The 25234-nt window shown below is 40.7% G+C and overlaps 1 protein-coding gene across 5 annotated transcripts; it reads left to right on the top strand.

Moving 5' to 3' along the window:
• LOC146592323 (uncharacterized) lies at positions 1-24845 on the top strand. 5 transcript variants are annotated; one of them, XM_085311248.1, is made up of 8 exons: positions 22-50; positions 481-545; positions 13052-14359; positions 18631-19569; positions 21753-21847; positions 22382-22549; positions 23340-23497; positions 24410-24845. In XM_085311248.1, coding segments are annotated over exons 2-8 (2916 nt in total). In that variant the 5' UTR covers positions 22-50; positions 481-543; the 3' UTR covers positions 24656-24845. The 5 variants fall into 5 exon arrangements, with proteins under 5 accessions (XP_085167376.1, XP_085167378.1, XP_085167373.1 ...); XM_085311247.1 differs by lacking the exon at positions 481-545 and having other exon boundaries at positions 9-50; XM_085311249.1 differs by lacking the exon at positions 22-50 and having other exon boundaries at positions 366-545.
• Positions 24846-25234: the final 389 nt, after the last annotated feature.

The following is a 25234-nucleotide window of genomic DNA, read 5'->3' on the forward strand; positions in this document are numbered from 1 at the left end:
GCGGCCATGTTGCTTTCGGGCAGCTCGTCGGAGCGGCCGACGCGCGAAAGGTAGGTGGGCGGCCCGGCTGCCTCGAGCTGTGCTGCGGCGTTGCGCGGCGAGAGCTCCAGGCGGGGGGTTCACCCATCGCCGGCTGYCCGCGGCGCCCGGCCGGGAGTGGGCGGTGGCGGTTCGCGCGGGGGCCGGGCGCTCCGCCCGGCAGGGTAAGGCAGGGGCGGGGCCGCGGCGGCCGTTGGGGCTGGCGGCGGCGGCCGCCGTTGAAGGGGCAGGGGCAGGGGGTGGCTGTGGCTGTTGAGGCCCACGGCATTTTATCTTTTCACCTTTGGTTGCTGCGGCTGTTTCCTCTTTCGGGGTGTAAGGTGGGCCCTTGCGGGTTGCAAGTGGTGGGCGTGCATGTAAAGTTACAACGATTGCACAGAAGTAAATAGTATAAACTGAGGAGCAAGTCTCCTTCATACAAACTCTGTTGTGCTTTGTTAGTGATTCGTGGAATAACCTGGGTCCGGTATCCTTGTTTGCGAGTATTAAAAGAGTGGCCTTGAAATGTGAGTATTAATGCTGTTCTGTCTAAAAAAAATGCCATTGTTACCAAAAATCGGAAAATAAAACTCCATAGCACRAATGTAGCATTAAGAATCAGGCATTCCTTTAATAGGCACTGGGAATATAGGGGATCCTTCCACCTCATACACTCCTCGACACTGTGACTCATTTAGCTCATACATATTCATTACAATTAATTTGAGTATTCATTACTTTTCCAGGAATTTGCTTGTATGTTTACATATTATTACACATGTGCATTGAGTCCATGAGGGGCTGTTCTGGGGGGTTGCAGGGGTCTCTAGCACCAAGTAGATGTCATACCAGGAGTACTAGGCTGACCCGTGGTTGTACTTTCTTCCCCAGAACTTCCATAAAACTCTTGACTTGGCTCTACTTGTTGCTTGTGCCTCTTGGTGATACAATTCAGGTCAATTAAGTCCGTTTTGCTTTAACTGTGCAGTCGTCTTGTCGCTGTCTCTATGATTATAGTCTGGTTGAGTCTGGCTGAGGGGCCTCAAGGCCTAGCTGTTTCTCACAATTGTCTTTAAGGCTTAGTTATCTACCACACCATTAGCTATGATTTTTCTCTTGGGAAGACCATTTCAAATCCATTTCAAGCATTTCCAGTTGTATCTCTAGTGTAGTGTACTTTTTTTTTTTTGTTTTGCTTTGTGTTTTTAGCAAGATAGAATTTTAAATTTTTGTATAGAAAATATTTTTTCATTACATGACCCTAATGCATAGCAGTACACAAATAGGCCAGAAGCTGTGGCAGGAGAAGTGCAGTTGTTATTTTTACTATTCACTAGGAGTTCTGATGTACGGACACCTAACTTACTTACTTACCTGAATTGTGTGGGACTTCATGTGAATGAAGTCAATTTTCCAGATGATAAATACATCTGGATAACTCCAGCTGTTATTTTATGCCCTCTTTTGCCGTCGTGGTAGCTTAGTATCTCACAGTCATTAATATATTTTATCATCACAGTATCTTTGCAGGACAGGGAAATGTAACTTGATTTCACGGAAAAATAACTGAAGCAAAAATCAAGAAAAAAAATCACAGTCTCTGGACAGTTTGAGAACTGAAACTAAGTCTTAGAATTTTAGGACAGTGAGTCTTATTGCACTCTGTTCATGCAAGTTTGTGTGTTCTCAAATATTTTATCTACTGTAGTGCAGCTTTGACTGTATAATGCCATCTTTTCAGTGTTTTTTTATCATTTAGAATTTGAGGGTTTACACTGTTGATACGAGCTATCCATGTTGGTCTTTGCAAAGTTGCAGCCCAGGGATTAAAAGGAACATTTTCATCCCATTATGCCACACCAGCAACTCAATGAGGTGTTTGGATGATTTCTGCAAAGGATACACTGATTTGTTTTAGTATGTTTGTTTGTTTTTTCCTAACACTACAAATATTTCCAATGTTGTCATTTTGACTCTTGCCAGGGCCCTTTGTTGCACATATACATGCAGCATTTATGAGTTTAGAAGAACACTAGCTGGAAAAATGAGGCATGTTAAGGAAGAAGTCTATCTTCTTCTCTGAAGAGAAACTTAAGATCTAAGGCTTAGGGGAGATCAGGCAACTAGATTATGTGTACTTTGCAAAAAGCAGGACATATGTATGTGAAATAAATTGAATTGCATACTTCTGAARAGTTCTGTTCTCTGGTCTTTTGTTTGTTTGTTTTCCCAAATACTTTGTGTGTAAACCACTGCACTTTAAGTGCTTCCATTTCAAAAGGGTTCTGCCTGTAGAAATTTGAAAGTAAATATGAATAGCTAATGTCTAAGGAAAAAAATCTGTTTTACTATTTACTATCGTTTTTATAAACCTAGTTTTCCTGTTTTCATTCACTGTGTCGATTATCTTTAATAACAGACTTGCTATTATCTGTTTCCTTGTGTCATAAAAGAACTGTGCTATAACACAGCATAAATATGAATAATTTCTTGGAGCTTGGAAACTTGTATTAGGCTTTACTTCTGAAAAGAGCTGGACATATTCCAAAAGTCTTATTTTAAGTACTATAATTGAATTGAAGTATGCTTTGCATTTTGTAGTGGTTTTGTTAGACTAATTATGTTTTCTGTAAGTCCTCTTTACATGAGAATTCTCTTAAATGTTGAGGCAAAAAAAAGAGTTGAAAGAACTTACAAAGCCATAAAACACAACATTTGGAAAAAATACTGTACTTAAAACTGGCCACTGGGGAGAAATTACCTCAGAGTCTGGCAACTTGCTGCCTTGTTTCAGAAGGAGCTTCAGGGTATAGCAGAATATATTTATTAAGGTTGTTAACACATAATCAATTCTTTCTTGACTGCTGGTTTCATGAGCAATAACTTCTTCAAGATGATCCACAATGATTAGTGATCTTTTCCACAGCAGGAACTCCACCTGGAGCTGCTCAGGGAACTGTTCCAAGGCTGTGAGAAAATACCAAGAGAGAGTGTGGAGAGTGTGGAGCACCAGAGAGCAATTGTCTTGCTGCATTGCCCTTTTCCTGCCTTCATAATCATCCTGAGTCACCACTAAGGAACTAGTTACACCAGACTGCCAGGTTAGGTTGATATATTTGAAGAACAGCAAGCAGGAGAAGTGCTGATCATTATGAGATTGGGTTGGCTATAATGATGGAGGGCAAAAGAGACAGGATGCAACTGTGGGAATGCTTGGTTTGTGGATGAAGTTGAGAGCCAAAGATGAGATTATGCAGTCTAGGGTGCCTTGTGTTTGGAGATGGAGGAACAGAATTAAGCCTTATACTAACAGTGATGTTGTCATTATTTTTCCTATTTTATTATTAGTTGTTATTTCAAGCCAAGATTGACCTGTAATTCTTCTTAAAATAAAACATCTCCTTCAGTTTGGTTCAATAAATAAATGATTTATTGCAACATTGGTCATCCTTATTCCAGTTGCTCTGGATTGGAATTCTTTGAGCATCTTTTCTTGTCATTAAGTTATAATGAAGTGTAAAGAGCAAGGAAGGAAACAACTTTTCTAATCCATTGGAGATACGAACTTATCCTGTACCTTGTTTCATCTGCTCCTGAGTAAAATTTATATTCTGCATATACCCACAGTATTAACCTCTAGATCTGCATTTTGTTCTGCAGCCTGCAAGTATGCTGTAGCATCTGTTATGTCTCCCCACAGAGGGTGTTCACTGATCAGAAATAGTTGTCAGATTTTGAGTTGAAAGCGTTTTGAAGATGCTGCTTAGTCCTTGGAACAAAGTGGTCAATTCACTGTTTCCTTTTATAACATCTGACACACGCAAACTGTGAACTGCTATCCCCTGTATGCTTCTGCAGTGTAAATGATAAGCAACAGATAGAGCTTACATCAGTTTGCAAAAATTCCAGCCAAAGCAAGGTGCAAAATAAAAATGCTTTGTGCATTTATTGAAAAGATTGTCATTTGTTCTCAAGAATATATAATGTGATTGTGTTATTTATTGTACATTTATGAGAATTGGGAAATGAACAATCCTGGTCTGATAGAATTTAGGTAATGCTATTTTTACAGACTCCCCACAATTTCTAGCTTCTGTGGGATATTTCAACACGTATTATCTTATTCTTTTACTTACTTTTCTGAAGTGTTTTTATCTATAATAACATTTTGTTTCCTTTTTTCTGAGTAAACATCTTTGAACTTACCAGCAGTGAGGAATATGGGRTAAGGAGGTTCTGTACCAATCAAGTAGGAAGATTGAGGTCTCAAGCTGTCCCACAGATTTGGGTGAGATTTACCACAGGATCTCATAGGGAAGAGTATTCTGGATCGAGCCCTGAGTTAAGTACAAGTATTTAAGTTTCTACATAGCTCAAATTTACAGACACTTTGTCTTGTGGAAATCACACCCGCTTCCTATGAACATGTCATGTACACTGCTAATGGGGTCATTAGAAAATCTTAAAACCAAGGGATGTATACAGTTTTAAAACTTTAAATGCAGTTTTTAAAACGTTATTTGGAATGTCACAAGTTATGAATTACTAATGTCCTTCAGATTAAAAGATGATTATTCTTTGTGATGCTTTCTGCAGTAGCTTGTAACAGGAAGAGTATTCTCAAAACTCTTTTAAGCTTGCTGTTCAAACTTAGTCACTCAGTATTGTATATTGTATTGACTTAATGGTACTGTAAGTTGATGACAAATTTGTCGTCTTACACAGTTTATATGTGCTTTGGAATGTTTGTAATATAATGTCAAACTTGTAATTCAGATGAGAAATGAAAGTATAGTCTGATGTAATACTGTGAGGATCAAGTACAGTAAGCTGAGCTTAAACAGAGCCTTAAGTATTTGCAAGCTGCTATAGCTGATTGTTTTGGCCTAGTGTGCCTCCCTTGATTACAAAACTGTTATAAACATGTGCTAAATAACAGACATTTAAAATACTATGCTAGATCAGGAGTACCAGCTTTGGGGGAACAAATTTTCTTTCTAATTATGGTATATAGAGTAGGTATATATATTGAGGATTCCCTTCTCCCAATTTTTAATGACATTCTCTCTGTTGTTAGTGATAGGTGAATACAGACAACACAATCTGTTCCTAATGTGGTCACTAAATTGTGTATTGCATTTATTACTGAAGTGTTGTTCATCCATTGCTGGATGGGAATATGTGAGTTCATCCTTAGGATTATAGCTGTTTTTGTCATGCTCCCTTACTTTATCAGTCCTCCTTTCTTTCAACATTTTCTTCTCCTTATGTCTTCTACTGTCATTTCTCTATATTTCCTCCCTATATACATATACAATAAAGGGCTTTCCTATGGTCATTATCTTCTCCCTCTTCTCTATGAGTTTTGCGTGATAAAGTAATAAATGGTGAATAGGTTCCCCATTCAAAGGTCAAACTCCCAATAAGAGGAACAGCAGTGAAGAAATCTACAGCTCTTAGTCATTGCTTCTAATTTTTTGCGCATTCACAAATGTAGCCATGAATCACTGGTATAGATTGTGGCTACATCTGGACTTGATTTTGCAATGGAATAGCTTTGTATGCTCATTTGTAACAAATACTTACTTAGCCTGTGTGGAAATTAAATGTGGTGGAAAAGTAACATCTGGTATAAGTGGACCAAGTTTTGCCATTAGGATAACACTTGTTGGCTGAGTTGTCTCCTAGTCAGGAATTTGAAGTGAATGGGATTTATTTTTTTACATGCGCTGGATTCATTATAGAGAAGGGTACATTAGCCATGAGAGACACAAGGCTAAAATTATGTGACTTGGGATAGAGTTTTTTATTTATCTAGCATGAGGAGTGAATGTGTTACTGTAGGGAAGTAAAGTTTCAGATGATAACACACAGGCTGCAAGAGTTCACTAAGTTCTCCCAGGCTTCAGTATACCATAGTGGACTAAAGGTTGTGAAATCATATGTGCCTGAAGCTCCAGAGAGACCAAAAAATAAACACTGTAGAAGACTACCAAAATGCAGGCATTGTGTTATATTGCTCATATACAATGGAACTATTCAGAGTTATTCTGTTTAGGACTAGGTGATGATACCAAATCATGCTAGCTACCACTGTAGATGATAAATAGTTCTGTCGCTTTGTTGTTAGATTTTAAAATGCTATTCGTTGCACATAGACATATTAAAAACTGATGCATCATTGTCTGCAGTTAGACTAGTTCAATGCTACCAAATACTCCCTGGAGGTTTTTGTGTGAATGGCATTAAGCCCACTGGATGGGGAGGGAGATGTTGAAGGGCCATACAGTACAGATTGGGTCACAGAATTCATAGTCTCTCCCTCAAATGAAAGTGATTATATGGATTAGAAAGTAAGCTCTCAGAGCCTGACACATGATTTCCAACTTGTGCGGGAAAGGATTTGAGATAATAGAGGATGAAGCAAGAGGATGAAAATCAGATGACTAGAAGAGTTGCTGTGAAAAGTGCATTTTTGTCTATATGTAGATCTTGGTCTACAAGCAAATTCTGATTCCTTCACAGTTGGTGTATATCAGGATACCAAGGAAGTAACTGCAGGTATTCCAGATTTTTATTGACTGAATTATCAGAATACAAATTTTTCTAGTAGCCACTTTCATTCCTGCTGGCATATGTCAAGTCTAAGAGAAATAACCTAAAATTTAATTCTGTACTTTATCCTATAAAACATGCAGTAAAGATGTAATATAGTATGAGCTTACTGTTGTACATTTTTACACTCCTTTTGCATGGAAATAACTCAATAACTACACAGGCTTTAAGGCAAAGGACAATTGGGGCCTCACTGTTTGAATTCATGTAGGTTCCCTGTACATTTGCTAATGAAATGAAAGTCCCTCACATGCACCTTTTTTGGAGCCCCAGAGAGCACATGTGTGCACAGCCTCTAGTTTAGCTCCCTGCAGCGCTGGGTTTCAAGCTCCCTTAAGGGTGAGATCTTTGGTACGGAGAACAGTGCTCCCTCGAGCTGGTCTACATCTAAATCTGTAAAGGATGAATGTTTCCTAAAGCTAGAGAAAAGGGTTTTCAGTGAGCACTCAACCTTGAAATTGTGCCTTAGCAATTGCTACTCTCCATTAAGCCCTTGTTCTGTGGGCGCTGCATCTGGAGGATGTAATGGCAATGTGAAGTTGTTACATAGATACAGTATAACATGCTGCAGCAACACAGCTGGATCACTGAGACCACACTATGCCAAACAGTTAATTGCTTTATCTGATATACCTGGGTTATGCAAATACACTGTTGACTTACCTTTACTAACTGCAGCAAGAAAGCATATTTGTGTTTCACCATTTCACTGGACTAGCCCATGCCATATTTTGCCAGTGTTATTTTAAGTTAGAGACAGCTGATTGTGTGGGGAGAGTGTGGCACCTCTCAGATAATCTCTCCTTGTGCATTTTTAACCAAACAATGCACCAAAACCCTGCATCCTGTCCCAGGAAAGCAGAGACCCAGGTTTACTAAAATAGCTTTTGCAGTAGTGAGGAACAGAATAATATTTCAAATATCTGTTATTCTTATGATGGATGTGTTATTTCCTAGCTTGCTGAGGTTTTGTTTTTAAGGAAGGGATCTTCTAAAGTGCTCAATGTTGTCTGTGTTGCTGCTAAAGTCAATTCCAAGTCCAGCTGCATATCCCCAAGGCGTCTAGTTCTACTGCCTGTTTTTYGAGTATTAATCAGGAATACATCTGTTCAACTCATTGGAGTAAAAACAGTTTTGAGCTTCAGTAAGCAAACAAATAAAGCCCCTAGCTGTGTATGCTTCAATCATGTCCTTAGCAGGGTAGGGTGGGATTATCTGATTAAATGTAGACAGTTTACATGTGACCTAGTCCTTGCAGCCTGACTTCATATAGAACAGCAGTTTAGTCAAAGGTGTGCAAGCATAATTTCTGTCATTCTACAGTTAATACATAAAATACATCAGATAAACTGCTCATTTTTGCCCATTCACTGTGACAGGAACCAGTAGCGATGAGCTCGGAGATGAGTCATTTACATTGTAAATGATAAATATTCTGGAAACTGAATCCCATCCTGGGTGACTATGGAATGATTTAAGACAGCTGCTTTGAACTTAGGTTCAAAGGAACTTGGGTTTTTAAAACAGCTAGCAGTGATTGGTTGGCCGTTGCAGTGGAGATGTCTAGAATCTCTCTGAACAGCACAGTGAGTAAAGCAGAACCTGCCATGTGGTTTCACTGTGGACCCCCACTGGGAGGCAGTGATTCACCTTAGAGGAGCCAGTTTCTTCACATTAGCTAAAGGGAATCAAGATGACTAGTTCAGGTGCACAGCTCTATCTACTCTCACAAAGAAAAAAAAATCCCCCCAAGAAAAGTGCTATGTGTCTCTGACTCCTACAGATATTTTCCATGACAATGGTATTTGGAGTCTGAGCTTTCACCATTTCCTTGTTGCCATCCTTTTGAGGCTGCAGCTTAGACCTCTTCAGCTCAGTAAAGTGAATCCCACGAACAGTGACTAGTTCAATGTTTCTATTTTGAGATGTGTCATGCATTGACTGGATTTATATAAAATATTCTGCCTTGAAGAGGCGAAAGCCCTGATTTTATCATTTCTCTCAGCTTAGTTATGTAGTAGAAGCATACTTGTAATTCTTCATTAATAAAAATCTTAAGAGTGGAAGTATACTAAAATTACCATTTGCTGCTGAATAATAATAATGGACTTTAATAAGCATCTGCTATTATGGAAATACCTAAATTCCTCAGGAAGGCTCATAGCATTGTTATTGTGCTTTATAGGCAAGGGTAAATGAGGCTTCTTGTTCCAGAAGTATGGGTGTCATATATGGGTTGAGAGGGGAAAGCCTCAGAGCTCTCAAGCATCTGTTTTCTTGGAATAATACTTAGAATCATAGACTCAGTAAGGTTGGAAGGGACCTCTGGAGATCATCTAGTCCAACACTCCTGCTCAGCAGGGTCACCTAGAGCATGGTAGACAGGGTTGCATCCAGGCAGGCCATGAATATCTCCAGAGAAGGAGACTCCACAATCTTTCTGGGCAACCTGTGCCAGTGCTCCATCACTCTCACAGTGAGGAAATTCCCCCTCACGTTCAGGCAGAACTTCCTGTGCTTCAATTTCTGCCCATTGCTTCTTGTCCTGTCACAGGGGACAACTGAAAAGAGTTTGGCCCCGTCCTCTTGACACCCTCCCTTCAGATACTTRTACACATTGATAAGATCCTCCCTCAGTCTTCTCTTCCCCAGGCTAAGGAGGCCCAGCTCTCGCAGCCGTTCCTCATAGGGCAGGTGCTCCAGCCCTCTGATCATCTTTGTAGCCCTGTGCTGGACTCTCTCTAGTAGCTCCACGTCTCTTGTACTGGGGAGCCCAGAACTGGACACAGTACTCGAGATGAGGCCTCGCCAGTGCTGTGTAGTGGGGCAAGATCACCTCCCTCGACCTGCTGGCAACACTTCCCAATGCACCCCAGGATACCATTGACCGCCTTGGCCACAAGGGCACATTTCTGGCTCCTGGTCAGCTTGTCATCCACCAGCACTGCCAGGTCCTTTTCTGCAGAGCTGCTTTGCAGCAGGTCAGCCCCCTCCTTGTACTGGTGCCTAGCGTTATTCCTCCCTAGGTGCAGGACTCTGCTCTTGCCCTTGTTGAACCTCAGGAGGGTCCTCTCTGCCCGGCTCTCCAGCATGGCCAGGTCTCTCTGAGTGGCAGCACAGCCCTCAGCTGTATCAGCCGCTCCTCATCAGCAAACTTGCTGAAGAGGCACAATGTCCCTTCAACCAGGTCATTGATGAATAAGTTGAACAGAATGGGACCCAGTCCTGAGCCCTGGGGGACACCACTAGCCACAGGCTGCCAACTAGACTCCACGCCACTGATGACAACCCTCTGAGTTCTGCCTTTGAGTCAGTTCTCARTCCACCTCACAGTCTACTCATCCAACCCACACTTCCTGAGCTTATCTAGGAGGCTGTTATGGGAGACAGTGTCGAAGGCCTTGCTGAAGTCAAGGGACACAACATCCACTGCTCTCCACTCATCTACCCAGCCAGTCATTCTATCATAGTATGCTATCAGATTGGTTAAGCAGGATTTCCCCTGGTGAATCCATGCTGGCTACTCCTGATCACCTTCTTTTCCTCCATATGTCTGGAGATGACAACCAGAATGAGCTGTTCCACCACCTTTCCAGGGATGGAGGTGAGGCTGACTGGCCTATAATTGCCTGGGTCCTCCTTCTTGCCCTTCTTGAAGGCTGGAGTGACACTGGCTTTCATCCAGTCCTCAGGCACCTCTCCAGCTCTCCAGGACCTTTCAAAGGTGATGGAGAGTGGCCTGGCAACAACATCTGCCAGCTCCCTCAGTACCCGTGGATGCATCCCATCTGGGCCCATGGATTTGTGGATGTCTAGCCTGCCCAGAAGGTCTCTAATCCTATCCTCCTCAACCAAAGGAAAGTCTTCCCTTCTCCAGACTTTCTCCCTCACATCCAGGCTGCAGGATTCATGAGGACTGCCCTTAGCAGTGAAGACTGAAGCAAAGAAAGCAGTCAGTAATTCTGCCTTCTCTGGATCCCTTGTCACCAGGGCCCCCGCCCCATTCAGTAGYAGGCCCACATTTTCCCTAGTCTTCCTCTTGCTGCTGATGTATTTGAAGAAGCCCTTCCTATTGTCCTTAACATCTTTTGCCAGGCTCAATTCCAACATGGCCTTAGCCTTCCTCACAGCATCTCTGCATGCTCTGACTGCATTCCTATAATTCTCCCAAGTAGCCTGTCCCCTCTTCCACAGTCTGTGTATTTTCTTCTTCTGTCTGAATTTGGCCAAGAGCTCCTTGCTCACCCAGGCAGGTCTCCTGCCGTTTTTGCTGCACTTCTTACTCATAGGGATGTACYGCTCTTGAGCTTGGAGGAAGTTATGCTTGAATACTAGCCAGCTCTCCTGGACCCCGCTTCCTTCTAGAGCCTTAACCCATGAGATTTCACCAATTAGGTCTCTCAAGGGCCCAAAGTCTGCTCCCCTGAAGTCCAGGGTTGCAGTCCTGCTTATTGCCTTACTTCTTTCCTGCAGGATCCTCAACTCCACCATCTCATGGTCACTGCAGCCAAGGCTGCCCCCAACCTTCACATCTCTAACCAGTCCCTCTTTGTTGGTAAGGACAAGATCCAGCAGGACACCCTTCCTCATAGGCTCCTCCACCATTTGTGACAAGAAGGTACCATCAGTGCATTGCAGGAGTCTCCTGGACTGTTTGTACCTTGCTGTCTTGTCCTTCCAGCAGATGTCAGGGTGGCTGAAGTCTCCCATGAGAACCAGGGCCTGTGACCGTGAGGCTACTTCCAGCTGTCTGTGGAAGGCCTCACCAACTCCCTCTTGCTGGTCAGGTGGCCTGTAGTAGACACCCACAACAGTGTCCCCCATGTTGGCCTGCCCTTTGATCTTTACCCATAAGCTCTCAACTGCCTCCTCCTCCACCCCTAGGCAGACCTCGATGCATTCCAGTTGCTCTCTCACATAAAGAGCAACTCCACCACCTCACCTTCCTGGCCTGTCTTTCCTAAAAAGCACATAGCTATCCATGACAGCATTCCAGTCATGTGAGCTATCCCACCATATCTCTGTGACTGCAATGAGATCATGGCCCTATGACCACACACAGATCTCCAGCTCCTCCTGTTTGTTCCCCATGCTGCGTGCATTGGTGTACAGGCATTTCAAAGAGGTGCAGTTTTCCCGGGAAGGGTGTACCATAGCCATGTCCCATGTGTACCTCCCCAGCTGCATGCACCCATTGGAGGCCCCCCCAACCCAACGTGTGTTTTGTTGTCTACCCTGTCTGTATGACACCCTCCCTGCCCCCTCCTACATAGTTTAAAGCCCTCTTTACTAGGCTGGCTAACCTCTTGGCAAAGGCAAATGTGCCCCGCTTGGTGAGGTGAATCCCATCTCCCCCCACCAGTTGTTGGTCTTCAAACCATGTTCCAATGTCATAGAATCCAAAACCCTGTTGCCAACACCAGCCGTGTAGCCAGTTATTGATTTGCAAAACTTTCCTCCTCCTCCCATGCCYCCCCCTAATCAGCAGGACCAATGAGAAGACCACCTGGGCTCCCAGACCCTTGACCACCATGCCCAAGGCCCTGAAGTCTTCTTTGATTGTCTCTAGTTTGTTCTCTGTATCATTAGCACCCACGTGAAAGAACTGATTTGAAAATGCAAACTTTTCTTTTGAAAATGTTTGAGAAAAAATGGTTTTGGAAGTCTGAAGCCTTTTGAGCCCTATATTTGTTGACTAAAAATGACCAAACAATTTTGAAATATTTTTCAAATAAAATACTATTACCTCCTCAATAAATTCTAGCTATTTCTAGATGTCTTTTATCCTTGTATACTGTCCATATTTCTTTAAGTGACCAAATACAGTAGAAGCTTACAAATTATTAATCTCTAGGTATGAKTGTTTTCATGGAAGAAAAGAAATAAAAATGAATCAGATTTATCTGCCTGTTCTGGCACAAGGAACAGCTTAGTGCAGTGAGTAGAGCTTGAATGCGGGACTGTGAAAACATAGACTCTATTCCTAACTCGAGCTTGGAAACAACTTGAAGCAATATACCATGCTTCAGTTCCTCTATCAGTGCAAGAGGGATGGTGAAAGATGCTTGTTTTTACTATAAATTGTTGTGATCTCTACTGTTAAAACACTCTTCATTTAAACACTTTTCATTTTTAAACTGGGCCAATTGTGATACATTTCATTGCTGTTACCAGTGTGCTACAGAATATTCACTCTGAAGGATTAACCTGAAGTGTAACTCTAAATCTGTGATAATAATCAAGGGTGTTTGTTGAAGGCAGCTACTTTAATAGAAGTCTTTGCTATGGTTTGTAAATTTGAAATTAGAGCACATTAGATCTCTACTGAGCCTTTTATGTAAGTGATTGATATCATATATGAATGAAAAGATAACTCATGGAAGTGGGAGAACATTCAAAAATCTATTTTTTCTGGCAGGATGGAGAAGAAGAAGATTCTAATGAAATCCAAGGTTGCTGCTTCAAACCTCTTACAGGCACTGCATTCTCTGTACCAGTTTGGTCACCTCTGTGATGTGACAGTTCACACAGAACATCTAGGAATTCAAGAGGAGTTTCTGGTTCACAAAGCAGTCTTGGCAGCTTCAAGCAATTATTTTAAGGGGCTTTTTCTGCATGATGAAATGTTGGACACTAAGAATTGCACAGTGACTCTACAAGACATTTACACAGAAGAGTTCACCTCCTTTCTGGAGTTTGTTTATACTGCAGAGGTAGAGATTGAAGCAGAAAAATTGCAGCGGATGAAGGAAATAGCTGAAAGACTTGAGTGCAAGGATTTGCTTGATATTTGTGAAGAAGTGAAGGCAGAGGGCAAGAAAGGTTTAGATTTGAGCCTCCATCTTAAGGGTCAGCTATGTGAAAATGGTGGATCACAATGGACTCACATCCAGCAAGAGGAAGACTGCAAGCTAAATAACTCTTCCCAAGTTGTGGCTATGCCTATGCAGAGAAAACTTTGGCATGGGCAAAAGCATAAAAAGTTGCTGGCTGGCTATGAACTCATTGAAGGCCAACCATCAAATCGTGAGCAAGCAGGCACTGCCTTTCCAGAATCAAAACCTAGGACAGCAAAGTTACCAAAATGTAACAAGACAAATGCTAAAAAGACAATCAGCATGGACATCATTAGTCTTGAAAATGAGGCTAGTCAGTCTCTCTTAAGTCAGACTGACTCAAAGGAAGCCTGCATAGTAATTAGAAACACACTGCCTGAGCAGTGGGAAGATGAAAACAGTTTAATTTCCAAATTTTCCAGTAAAACTGAACATAGGAAGTCACTTCAGCATGTGGCAAAATTCCTACCAAACATTGTGTGTGAGAAGTGCGATGAATCGTTCCATTTCGTCAAGCAGTATCGGTCACACATGGAGCTCAAGCATGACATTAATCTTGCTGTCAAGTACAGCTGTAACATATGTGAGCAGCTCTTCTCCAGTCATCAGAACCTCAGGCAGCACCAGCTTTCTGCTCACAATGATGAGCGATGCTTCTTCTGCGTGTTCTGTGACAAGAGATTTAAGTGCCAGAAGGACATAAGTGATCATATCTGGAGAGTACATGAAAAGAGGCAGGATCCCCAGGCGTGCCCATACTGTGACAAAGTTATCAGTTCTAAGTGTGGCCTGACAGTCCATATACGAACGCACACTGGAGAGAAACCTTATAAATGTAAACAATGCTCTGCAAGCTTTGCTCAGAGGTCTACTTATAATACTCATGTAAGGTACAGCATTCTGTGTGTGTGTGTTGTGTATGTGTGTGCTGTGTATGTGTGTGCACACACATGAAAATGTGTTTGTTTCTAGGCACCAGGATGTGTTTTTGAAATCTTGATTGCTTCAATTCCAGAAGTCCTTGGACCTGATTAGAAGTGTGTTGAAATCAACATAGATTTTTTTCCATGGACTTCTTCAGACTTTCAGTCCAGAATGCTGTGTTGAGGTTTTCTAAACTACATATGGAATTCAGACAAGTATTTCCCATTGAATCAAAGAAGACTTGTGCAACCAAATCTCTGAGGTGATCTTTTGCAAGCCTCAGATATGGGTTTTTAAATAGGGGCTTGAGAATAAGTGACATCTGTTTAAAATGAGCAAGAAAATGTCCTTTTCATAAATGAAAGGGCAATCTGGTGCTTTTCAGTATGTTTTTCATGGGCCAAGTATCCTGCATGCTGTTTTGTTAAGTAGCATGAGCTTCTACTGTAGACTTACCAAGCACTGCTTGCCTGAAAACAAGATGCTGAAATTGCACAATAATTTCCAGACCTGCAAAAGCTACTGCATATGTCAAAAGTCTCATTACCCTCTCTGTGTGGTATGAGATATAAGAGTGTTTTACTAGATTCCAGCTTTGTTTTTAAAAATGTCTAAAAATTATTGCTAGTTCATTTCAGTAGCCAAAAAGTCTTCCAAATATGTCTTGAGTGCAATGGATATAGCTCTGACTTTTTGCCTCATCTGTAGTCCAGGGTTTAAAAGTGAGAACTTGCTGGTCCCTGTAATTTTCACTGAGGCTTTAATATTTGGAAAAATGTCAGCATTAACTATTTGACTGGTAGCCACTGCATTGCATAGAAGGTATGAGACTTATTGTAGCAAAGAGAATAAATGGAGAGTGTAAAGAGAGAGAAAAGGGATGGGGGAGGGGACAGAGGATGGATAGCTTGAAAAGGAATATAGTGTCAGTATTTAAAAATGACAGCATTGGGTCAGACCACAGGTTCAGATAGCTCATCATCTTGTCTGAATAGTAATTGAAGCCTGGAGAAAGAGTGTAGAAAACCAGGCGTGTATACAGCAATATTGCCTGCCTTTCAAGGAACTAGCAGAAAGGCAGAATGAGCTGCACTGAAGATGACTCTCAGTCTCTGCTATCTTCACATTTGAATGAGTAAATCTAAGCAGTGTCTTTCTGGATGCTGTTTTAGGCTGACCCCATTGCTATGGCTGACTTTTGCTTAAAGTAAAAATAAGGTCTATATGGCATTTACTAAATCCCAGTAGTGAGAAATAGCTTTACACTAGCTTTTTACACCTTTGCAAACTTTCCTTCCCTAAGGTCAGTTGAGGGCTATTTAGCCTCTTGTGTTACTTATAACAATTGAAGGCATCCTTGTGCAGTGTTACGTGAGACCAGCACTCCAAGGTGCAGTGGATCTAGTGGCAGTGATTTAGCTGCCTTTGTATAGTGAGGTTAGACCAAAGGGTGCAAGATCTGAGGAACTCTTTGCAAAGCTAATAAGACATGACCCCCTTTCCCTGCCCCCAGTTCTCTATTGGGACTTTATTAACAGAATGTTCTTTGCTTTCCAAGACTTTTTCAGAATATTAAGAGCTCAAGGGAGAGTGAGTTAGGTACCTTTCCTCATTTATTTTCTTGCTGATTTTTCTCATAGTTCAGAGGGAATAAAATATTTCCTCCTTCCTGGAATCTGTGACCAACTTCTGTAGCAGTTTCAAGGGCTGCTTCTGTACCTAGGTAATGAGTATGAATTCTTACTCACAGTCTGCTGTAAAATACCCTTGTTTCATTTTGTGTGGATCCCCAAGGTGAAGCATGAAGGAATCTGAGTTTGCAGATTCCATCTGCAGAGGCTGCAGTGATCCCTGCTCCTTTAGCTGAGAGTTGGCCTTGGGAGTGGCAGAGGACAGTGACCTTTTGCATTCACAGATAGAGCTGTAAAAAGCTGCTTTGCTCAACAGCATTTGAATTCTTGAAGTATCCAGCTAAGGGACCTCATTCCTGATGTGCTGCTTTTCTCATCCCTCCTCTCTTCTCCACAGATCTCAATCTTATCATCACRCCATCTAACTTCCTGAAGATTCATTCCCCAGAGGATGACTTTCTAATTCTTATAGTTGTATCTGATATTAGGGCTCCTTCTGACATTGAAGCTGAAGCCTTAAACATCCTTAACTGTGCGAAGTGATTGCCTACATCATTAGGAGTGTTGCTGAACATGACTTTTAGACATGTAGTGATGCACCTAATTCAATTAAACACCAAGCAAACATGCATTTCCCAGAAAAAATTCTCATCTTTTCAGATTACTCTCAAGGTATTAAAGTTTATAATGAAGAGATGAAGCCGCAGCTTTGTTGTCCTATACATAAGCACCGTTGTTTCTAGTAAGAACAAGTCCTAGAGCTGAGCAGTGTCTGTTATCTCCTGGAGAAATCATATGGTATGCAATGAAATCCCTAATACTTCAGTTAAAGCGAAACATCTGTTTTCAAGTAAATGCAGAATCATACCTGTACTTAAGCAGTATTTGGCTCATTTCCAAAAAAGTCTTCACTTTGCGAGCCCTCTTTGACCTTTAGTCCAAATCTGTGTTTTTCTTTGTTTGAGAACTGTTTTTTTTTTTTTTTTTTTAATGCTTCTAAATCAAGAATGGCAAGCAGAATAGCTTGTTTAAGGAGTAACTAGAGATCAAAGACAGCGCATGTGTGTCACTCCTTATTTATTGATATCCCAGAATTGCAGAATGTTTGAGGTTGGAAGGTACCTCTGGAGATCTAGTCCAACCCCCCTTGCTCAAGCAGGGTCACCAAGAGCATGTTGCCCAGGATTGTGTCCAGATGGCTTTTGAAGATCTGCAAGGATGGTGATGTCACAAGCTCTCTGGAAAACCTGTTCCAATGCTCAGTCATCCTCACAGTAAATAAGTTTTTCTTCATGTTCGGATAGAGCTTCCTGTGTTTCAGGTTGTGCCTGTTGTCCTCTTGTCGTATCGCTGGGCACCACTGACAAGAGTCTGGCCCCATCCTCTTTACACTCTCCCTGCATATATTTCAACGCCTTGATAAAATCCCCCCTCAGTCTTCCTTTGTGCAGGCTGACCAGTCCCAGCTCTGTCAGCCTTTCCTTGTGTGAGAGATGCTCCAGTCCCTTGATTATCTTAGTAGCCCTTTGCTGAACTTGCTCCAGTAGCTCCATATCTCTCTTATATTGAGGAGCCCAGAACTGCACACAATATTCTAGATGTGGCCTAACCACAGCTCAGGAGTGTGTGGGGGGGGGGGGTGCGGAACAGGGGGGTAATCACCTCCCTCAACCTGTTGGTGATGCTGTTCCTAATGCAACCCAGGATACCATTGGCTTCTTGTCCACAAGGGCACACTGTTGGCTTATGGTCCACCTGTTGTCCACTAGGACTCCAAGGTCCTTTTCCACAGAGCCAGAGCTGCTTTCCAGCAGGTCAGCCCTCCAAATAATCAAAAGCCCCCAGTAATAATCAAGTAATAATAATCAAAAGTTCACCAGGAGGACCTCAAACTATATTTGGAAAAATGTATCTGTTTATCTCCAGTCACAGAAGCATAGAAATTAAGTCCATAAGAAGCCTATAAGAGGTCACACAATGCATCCATATACACTAAGATAGTATCAGCTGTACCTATGTTATTTCAGTGGATGTTTGTCTAACTTGTTCTTAAAACCTATGCAGTGCATGGTCCTCATCCTGACTAGTGGTAAACATAGTTAACCACAACAGAAGATTGTTTATAAGGAATTCTGCTTTATTTTTCCATGTAGAGGTTTAATCTAAATTCCCCTTGTTTTAAGGCCTTAACTTCTTGTCTTGTCTACTGTGGTCTTGGAGGAAAATTTACAGTCCATCCTATGTTATTAGTCACATGACAAATATGTATACCCAAAAGTTTCCATTCTTGGTGAACTCGAAGATCTTAAAATTTTCTCTGCAGTCTTGTCAGCAAATGTCTAGCATAACATTCAGGGGGGGCTGGAAAGAAGAGAAAACTGCTCTTTGAGTAATGTTTTTGCAAAATAACTTGTGCAAGCCATTTGAATTTTTATCTGGGCCAACTCTGCAAAATTTTCCCATTGTTTGGTTCTCCAGAGATGCTGTTAATTCCCTAAATGGTATGAGGAACAATTAAAGAGAAAAAAATCTTCCTCCAAGATGTTCAGATATGAAGTGAAACAATTAAACCTATTAAAGTTGTGCTTTGTTGTTTGTTTTAACAGAAAAATCCATGAATCTGGACAAGAAAGGAAACTTATGCCAGTCTATTGGATGGTAGTTCCACCTGCTCATAGACCAAGTGCAACAAACTGTGAAAAAGCTACAGACAGAGAGACACGGAATAGGGCACTGGAGGCTGAACTGCAAAGGTGTGCAAAGCACAGAGAACCTGCCAGTTGCGAGGAAGAACCTGCAGATTCATCTATCACCAAAGCAGATAGTAGCAATGATCATGAGGAAAGAAAGCGGAMATATAAGGAAGCTGAAGCAAGAAGAGGAAAAAGGAATCAAGAAGGGAAAGAAGATGAAGGTGAAACGAATGTGAAAGGAGAGCAGGAAGGAGATTATGAGGCAGGGTATTCAGAAGCTGAAGATAGTAAAGACAATGAGGAGGTCTGTACTGAGGAGGAGGAGGAGAATGGTGAATACTCTAACGAGAAGGAAGCTGAAGAACATGAATCAGATGAAGACTTTAAAATAAAGAAGGTAATTAAAAGTGGGGTGAATAAGAAGTCTGCCTATGTGATAACATGTGATAAATGCAATGAGCAGTTTGTTTCCCGGAAAAAGTATGTGGATCACTGCAGAGAAGTCCATCAATGTTTGCCTGGTAAAGTTTATCAGTGTGACATCTGCAGCAAGTCATTTGCTAGTTACAACAGCTGGAAAGAACACCGAGCCTGTGTCCACACTGAAGAAAGGCAGTTTGCCTGCACCCTTTGCAGTGCTACTTTTAAAAGAAAGAGAGATGTAAGAACACATTATACGCGGAAGCATGAAGGCAGAGTCAAACGCCCTCTCTGTTCTGTCTGCGGGAAGATCCTCAGTTCCCGAACAGCACTAGTGTTTCATATGCGGACACATACAGGAGAAAAACCTTACGAATGTAGCATTTGTCATTCAAAATTTGCTCAACCATCACAACTTAAGATCCATACCAGGTCAGCCTAAAGTACTGCTTCTCCCATTACTACATCCTGCATGCATAGTGTACTTCATCACTTTTTCCTTTTCTGACTTCCCAGTTCTGAGTTGTTCTCCTTGGCTGTCCTTCTAACAGGAATCCTGGAATGTAATTTGATCTATCATATCTGTAATTAATTCTTCTATGCAAAGGCTGTCTACATCTGGTCATTAGATCAACTTCAGTAGGGATTTTGAAAAAGACTCTCCATTCAAACTTACAAGCAAAAACCAAATGTTTGAAATTGAGACTTCAAAATAAGATGATGGYCGTCACTGATGTAAAGCAGCATAGGCCAAAGAATTAGCCTAGGRCCTCAGAGACCAAGGTTTAGAGCCCTGCTCTTACTTTATCACTCTGAGCAAGTCATTGAGTGTGGGATTTCATTTCCGCTATGGTATTTAAAAACTGGACATCTCATCTGGGCTCCCTCCGTCATCAGTGGAGCTAGATTGGATATATTACTCTGGCAGTATCTATGTTAATGCATCCTATTCCAGGAGAATATGAATCATACCATGGATTTTCCCATCTATTTCTAAACAGTCTCACAGATAGCTTATTAACTCTTGGAGGGCTAAATTAGGTGAGAGAAATCCCATCATTAGACTGCAGACCCAAAAAATGGGGACAGTAGGTTTTATCTAGGTGTTCTTACAAAGATGAAAAAACCTTTTGAAGCTTGCTGATTCTGTAGAAGTAAAACATCTGAAATATCAAGATACTTGTCAGCTGAAAAAACAACAGCTATGCTCACTTACCGCAGTGTAAAATGTGACCTGAATATTCAGAACAACTCGAACAAAGCAGTGACATCTGGGTTTGAGTTTGGTAACTGGTCGTCTCTAATTTGCAACATTTTACCCAGCAACTCAAAATCATGCATTATTTTTCCCATCATACAGTCCAGGTTGGAATAAGAAAAGTCAGCACAGTATTTAGAGGAAATGTTAGGATCCCTAGCTCAGACTTTCCCTGATATGAGCTAGTTTAAAATCAGGTTTCCAGCATGCATTCTGAAACACAGCTTGCCTTTCTTTAGTGCTTGTAGTCTTAAAAATGAGAACATCCTACTCAGTTAAATATTACAGGTCAAAGAGTATGGGGCTGAGGGATTTACAGAAGCCAAGACTATGGCTCAGAATGTCTCAAGAGAGCTGCTACTGGCATCATGCTGGAGACAATCTGGATGTGCTTTCTATCTTAACGCAGCAGCAGCTTGTTATCTTCCTGCTTATGTCTCCAGTGCTTATGCTATGAGCGATAAGCTTTAGAAGAAAAGGTGTTCTTTTTCAGGGCCAGAAAGTGGGGTAAAAAAGACCCCTAAATAGAAACCAGAGTGACAATTAATTTTTTGAAAGCCAATATTACAGGCAAGATCAGCCTCGTTTAGCTAGCTTAGCTTAGCTAGCTTAGGACCAAAACCAAAATTCACTGACAAAACTCTGCTGACCGTAAGAAGCTGTACTGAAGTGCATTAGCTGAGAACAAACCGTGAGATTTTTTTCTTTTTTTGTGAGATCAGAAATACCCATGAAATGGATATCTGCCATATTTCAATGGTTCATTTTTCTTTCAGAGGCGGGCCAAACAGTTTCTTGTGAGTACCTCAAAATTAATTGATATCTAGAGTATCACAGAAGAGTAGAATATGAGTCTCAACTGATAGCCAGAACACGGTAGTGTTTACAGTCTTTTAGCTGGAGTTTAAGGCAGGAAGGGGAAAAAAGGAATGGCTTGAAGCAAAGTGTGGCTTCACTTAGAGGTCCCCTTAGAGGACTTGTCCATCAGTTGGTCTGACACAATTTAATGGAGCTACTGTCCTTCACTCCATTTGAAGTACACATACTCAGTTCTAAGTAACAATCTGTGCTAAAACTTCCCCCGCTTTTTTAGTGAAGAGGAATGGTTTAGTTCTGTTATCAAGCAACAGAGAGTTACCCATTGGGATCTGGGTCTGCAGAAATTTTTAGTGTAGCACATATAGAGGTAAACACTCCATTTCCTGACTGAACAGAACATACTTCTTTGCAGTTCCTTCATTTAAAATATGTAAGTATGCTGCCTGTAATGTGTACAATATAATTTCAGATGCAGTATTTTATGAACAGCATATAAGAACTATTTTATCAATAATTATTTGTGGTTCACTTCATTTAGGTCCCATACAGGGGAAAAACCATATATTTGTGAGGACTGTGGGGCCTGCTTTGCTGATAAAGGCAAACTCACCGGCCATAAAAGGACCCATACAGGTAGGCATTAAACACCCATGTTTCTTCTCTCTGGTCCTACTGAGATCATCCACAGAGGAAAAATAAAAACTCAATTCCTGTTACTACCTGAAAAGAGCTAACAGGGAATTGAAGATACATCTTTGTAACTCAAAAGAGAGACTTCAGGTATCAGAAATGAACTTTCAGGGAGAGAAAGACATTTGAAAGGCAACTTTGAAGTACATAATTGAACAGAAATGTAGTATGGGGAACTGGAGAGTCCTGTGCACTGAAACAGTAATAAGGGGTGAGTGAGTGAGTGAGTGAGTGAGACCCCAAGGGACGCAGAGTACACAGAGAAGGTTAAGGACAGAATCAAGGGATAAACAAAGCATACAAAATTAGAAAAAGCTTATAAAGTATATAATTCTGGAGAAGAGAAATATATGAATGTATAATATGTTAAAAACAGGGAGATAAACGTGCAGGAAACAATCTTTTAAAATTTGTTCAGGAGAAAATTACAGGGAGAAACTGATGAAAGAATTTAGAATGCCCTTTCTTTCTACTCAGGAGAACGCCTTTTTAAATGTGATGTGTGTGGAAAACACTTTGCTACTAGCGAATACTTAAAATGCCACAAGCGTTGCCACATGGGTGCTAAGCCGTACAAATGTGAGGTTTGTGGGAAAACATTTGGATTGAGAGCCTCGCTAGCCCAGCACAGTAACATCCATGCAGGTAATGAAACAAATCATGTTATGGAGAATAAACAGCACTGGCAGTTTGGATATGAAGTGCTTTTTCCGTTTGGGTGCTATCTTTTTATTCCAGAACCACTTTATAAGCTTCTTGAATTAGGTGATGAGGAGAAGCAGGGTTCATACTGATCCTGACTTGTTAAATCAGGATATGATATCATCTTGTATCATAGCATATCTTGTACATATATAGGTAGATATTTTTATATATCAAATGGATTCTCTCTTTTGATACAGGGTGGAGAATACATGTTAACTGGACCAAATGTACAATGAGGAAGATGACTTATGGACTATGAATCCTTCTAGGAGGCCCTGATTCTGCCAGTGTTTTTGATCTTGGTCCCTTCAAAGGGTGGCTAAAAGTCTGGGACCCATAAACCYCTGCTGTTTCTCTCCTGCATGGCAGTCAGTGCAGGACAGCGTAATGTCAGAGCAGAAGCCAGATGACACTTGTCCAGAAGACTGAGGCCTGTTTTGTGCTGTTGAAAAATGTTAGAACAGGCAGCTATTGTAATTGCTGCTATTTCCCTGGAAAGATCAGGGAGCAGTTTTTAGGCTTTCCTTCACAGCCAGGATAGACTAGAAACTAGGAATGTAACTTTAGAAACCAAGATCCCAAAGCACGGATCCTCCTACATACACCACTTTATCCCAATGCTGCTCTTTTCAAACTTCTTGTAAAAAGTTCAGAATGCTCTTTTTTGTACATTTAAGTCAGGACCAAAAGAACCTGTCCGAGAAGTCTGAGATTCCTGTTTTGTTTTCAGAGACCCGTCCATACTTCTGTGAACAATGTGGAAAAACATTCACGCAACAAGGTGCTCTGCGACGCCACCAGCGTATTCACACTGGAGAAAAGCCATACAAATGCAGAGCTTGTGAGAGAACCTTCACAGATATGTCCACCTTGCGGAGACATGCGTTGGTACGCTGCCTCTCAAATACGTTTTTGGCGCTTAAACTGTGGTAGTGACATTTAACTTAGGACTACACTTCTCTAGCTGAAAGAAGTTTCTTTGCTTACTGAGGGTTCATGTTTGTCCTTAACTTCTGATCTTTATGAAAAGGAAATTATAAGAGATTGAAGATTGGGTCTGGGAGGTTAACATACTAGCTTGGTATGGCCTTTTAAAATACATTTCTGAAGTGTGCAGAATTTTCCTCAGTGCAAGAGCACAGCAGTTTCTGCAGTCAAACCAATCATTTCCAAAACAATTGTATCTTTGTCTTCAAAGGAAAATCTAATCTTATGGAAATATATGAGAAAGGATAGTGGCTATTTAAAATGTTTACCACTAATTTAACAAATAGGGTACTATCATGTTTTGTATTACTAAAGTTTCTTTGGTGTTTTATGCCTCTTATTGGAGATAGAAAGCTTATAACATGATGGTTTACAACATCTTCATATTGTACATGAATATGATTTTACATATTTTCAGAGTTCCAATACACTGAAAAATGGACTGCTGAGATTAGTTGTTCTCAGAGACCTTTGGATTCTTGAAGTGATTGCTAAGAGAGAACATACAAGTTTTTTTCCAATAACAAGTTTTTAAGTCTAAGGTTTGTTCATATACTAAAGATCTAGTTTCTTCTGGAAGTACTTCCTGGCAACAGAGCCAGAAAAGCAGAGCAGAGTTAATAAAACAAATCCATTCTTCTCTTTCAAAGTTCAGCTTTTGCTTTACCTGTTAGCACATTCAAGCACAGTATCAGAGAGTTAACATTAATAGTGTTAGATTTTGAGCTTGATTAAATCCTCAGTTTTTAAAAATACTGTTAAAAGATTATGAATGAAAATTTTCTTTTCTTTTTTTCTTTCCCTTTTTCCTAGATTCATGACAGGAATGCTCACTGGAGAAGTTTCTTAATAGATCTTACAACCAAAAAAGACCATAATTGGTCCAAAATAGAAACATTATCAGAAGCCTGTATGAGTGAAGACTCAGGACCTGAAATTTGGTCAGTTGACCAAGGTAAACTTTATAAACCAGAAAGCATTATGCTTAAAAGAGTAGAACACATGCCATCTAGTGTTAATAATGCACAAGACACTGATCATTCTCTTTTATACTTATAACATCAGTTTTTCACCAGAAAACTGTACAGTCTCTCCATGTTATAATAGCCTAAACTATTTCAAATCTTTGCTTATTGTAACTGCCTCATTAAGCTATTAATATAGTGCAGTATCTTCCTTTTACAAGTGATCTGAAATTATATACATTGTAGTCAGAGAAAAAGTTTGTAATTCTTATTAAAAGAATTTATGCAAGTTAAGATTTTAAATATTTATATAATTTTATTTTTACAAAGTCTTGAATACATCATATGATAAAGTATTTGTTCGTGAAAGCATATATTTTGTGTTTGCATGTATATATATATATGCACTGCTTGCTCTGTTATTATAAATTACTGTCTTTTTAATAAAGCCATGTTCATAACATAAAATGAACATCCATCCTCTAACCAATATGTTTGCTTGTATTTGATTGTAGAAGATTTTCCCTGATAAATATGAAAATTGTTAATGTTGCTGTGGAATGTTTTAAACTGACTAGAGAGTGCTTAACTGGTGATACAGCTGTGGTGTATGTTGTTTCTATTCGCTTAATTTTGAGTTGATATGGTGATCTTTTCGTTTAGCTTTTAAACA

Source organism: Rhea americana, unplaced genomic scaffold (genome assembly GCF_003343005.1).
Source record: "Rhea americana isolate MKP2758 unplaced genomic scaffold, rheAme1 scaffold_336, whole genome shotgun sequence".
Classification (NCBI taxonomy): Eukaryota; Metazoa; Chordata; class Aves; order Rheiformes; family Rheidae; genus Rhea; species Rhea americana.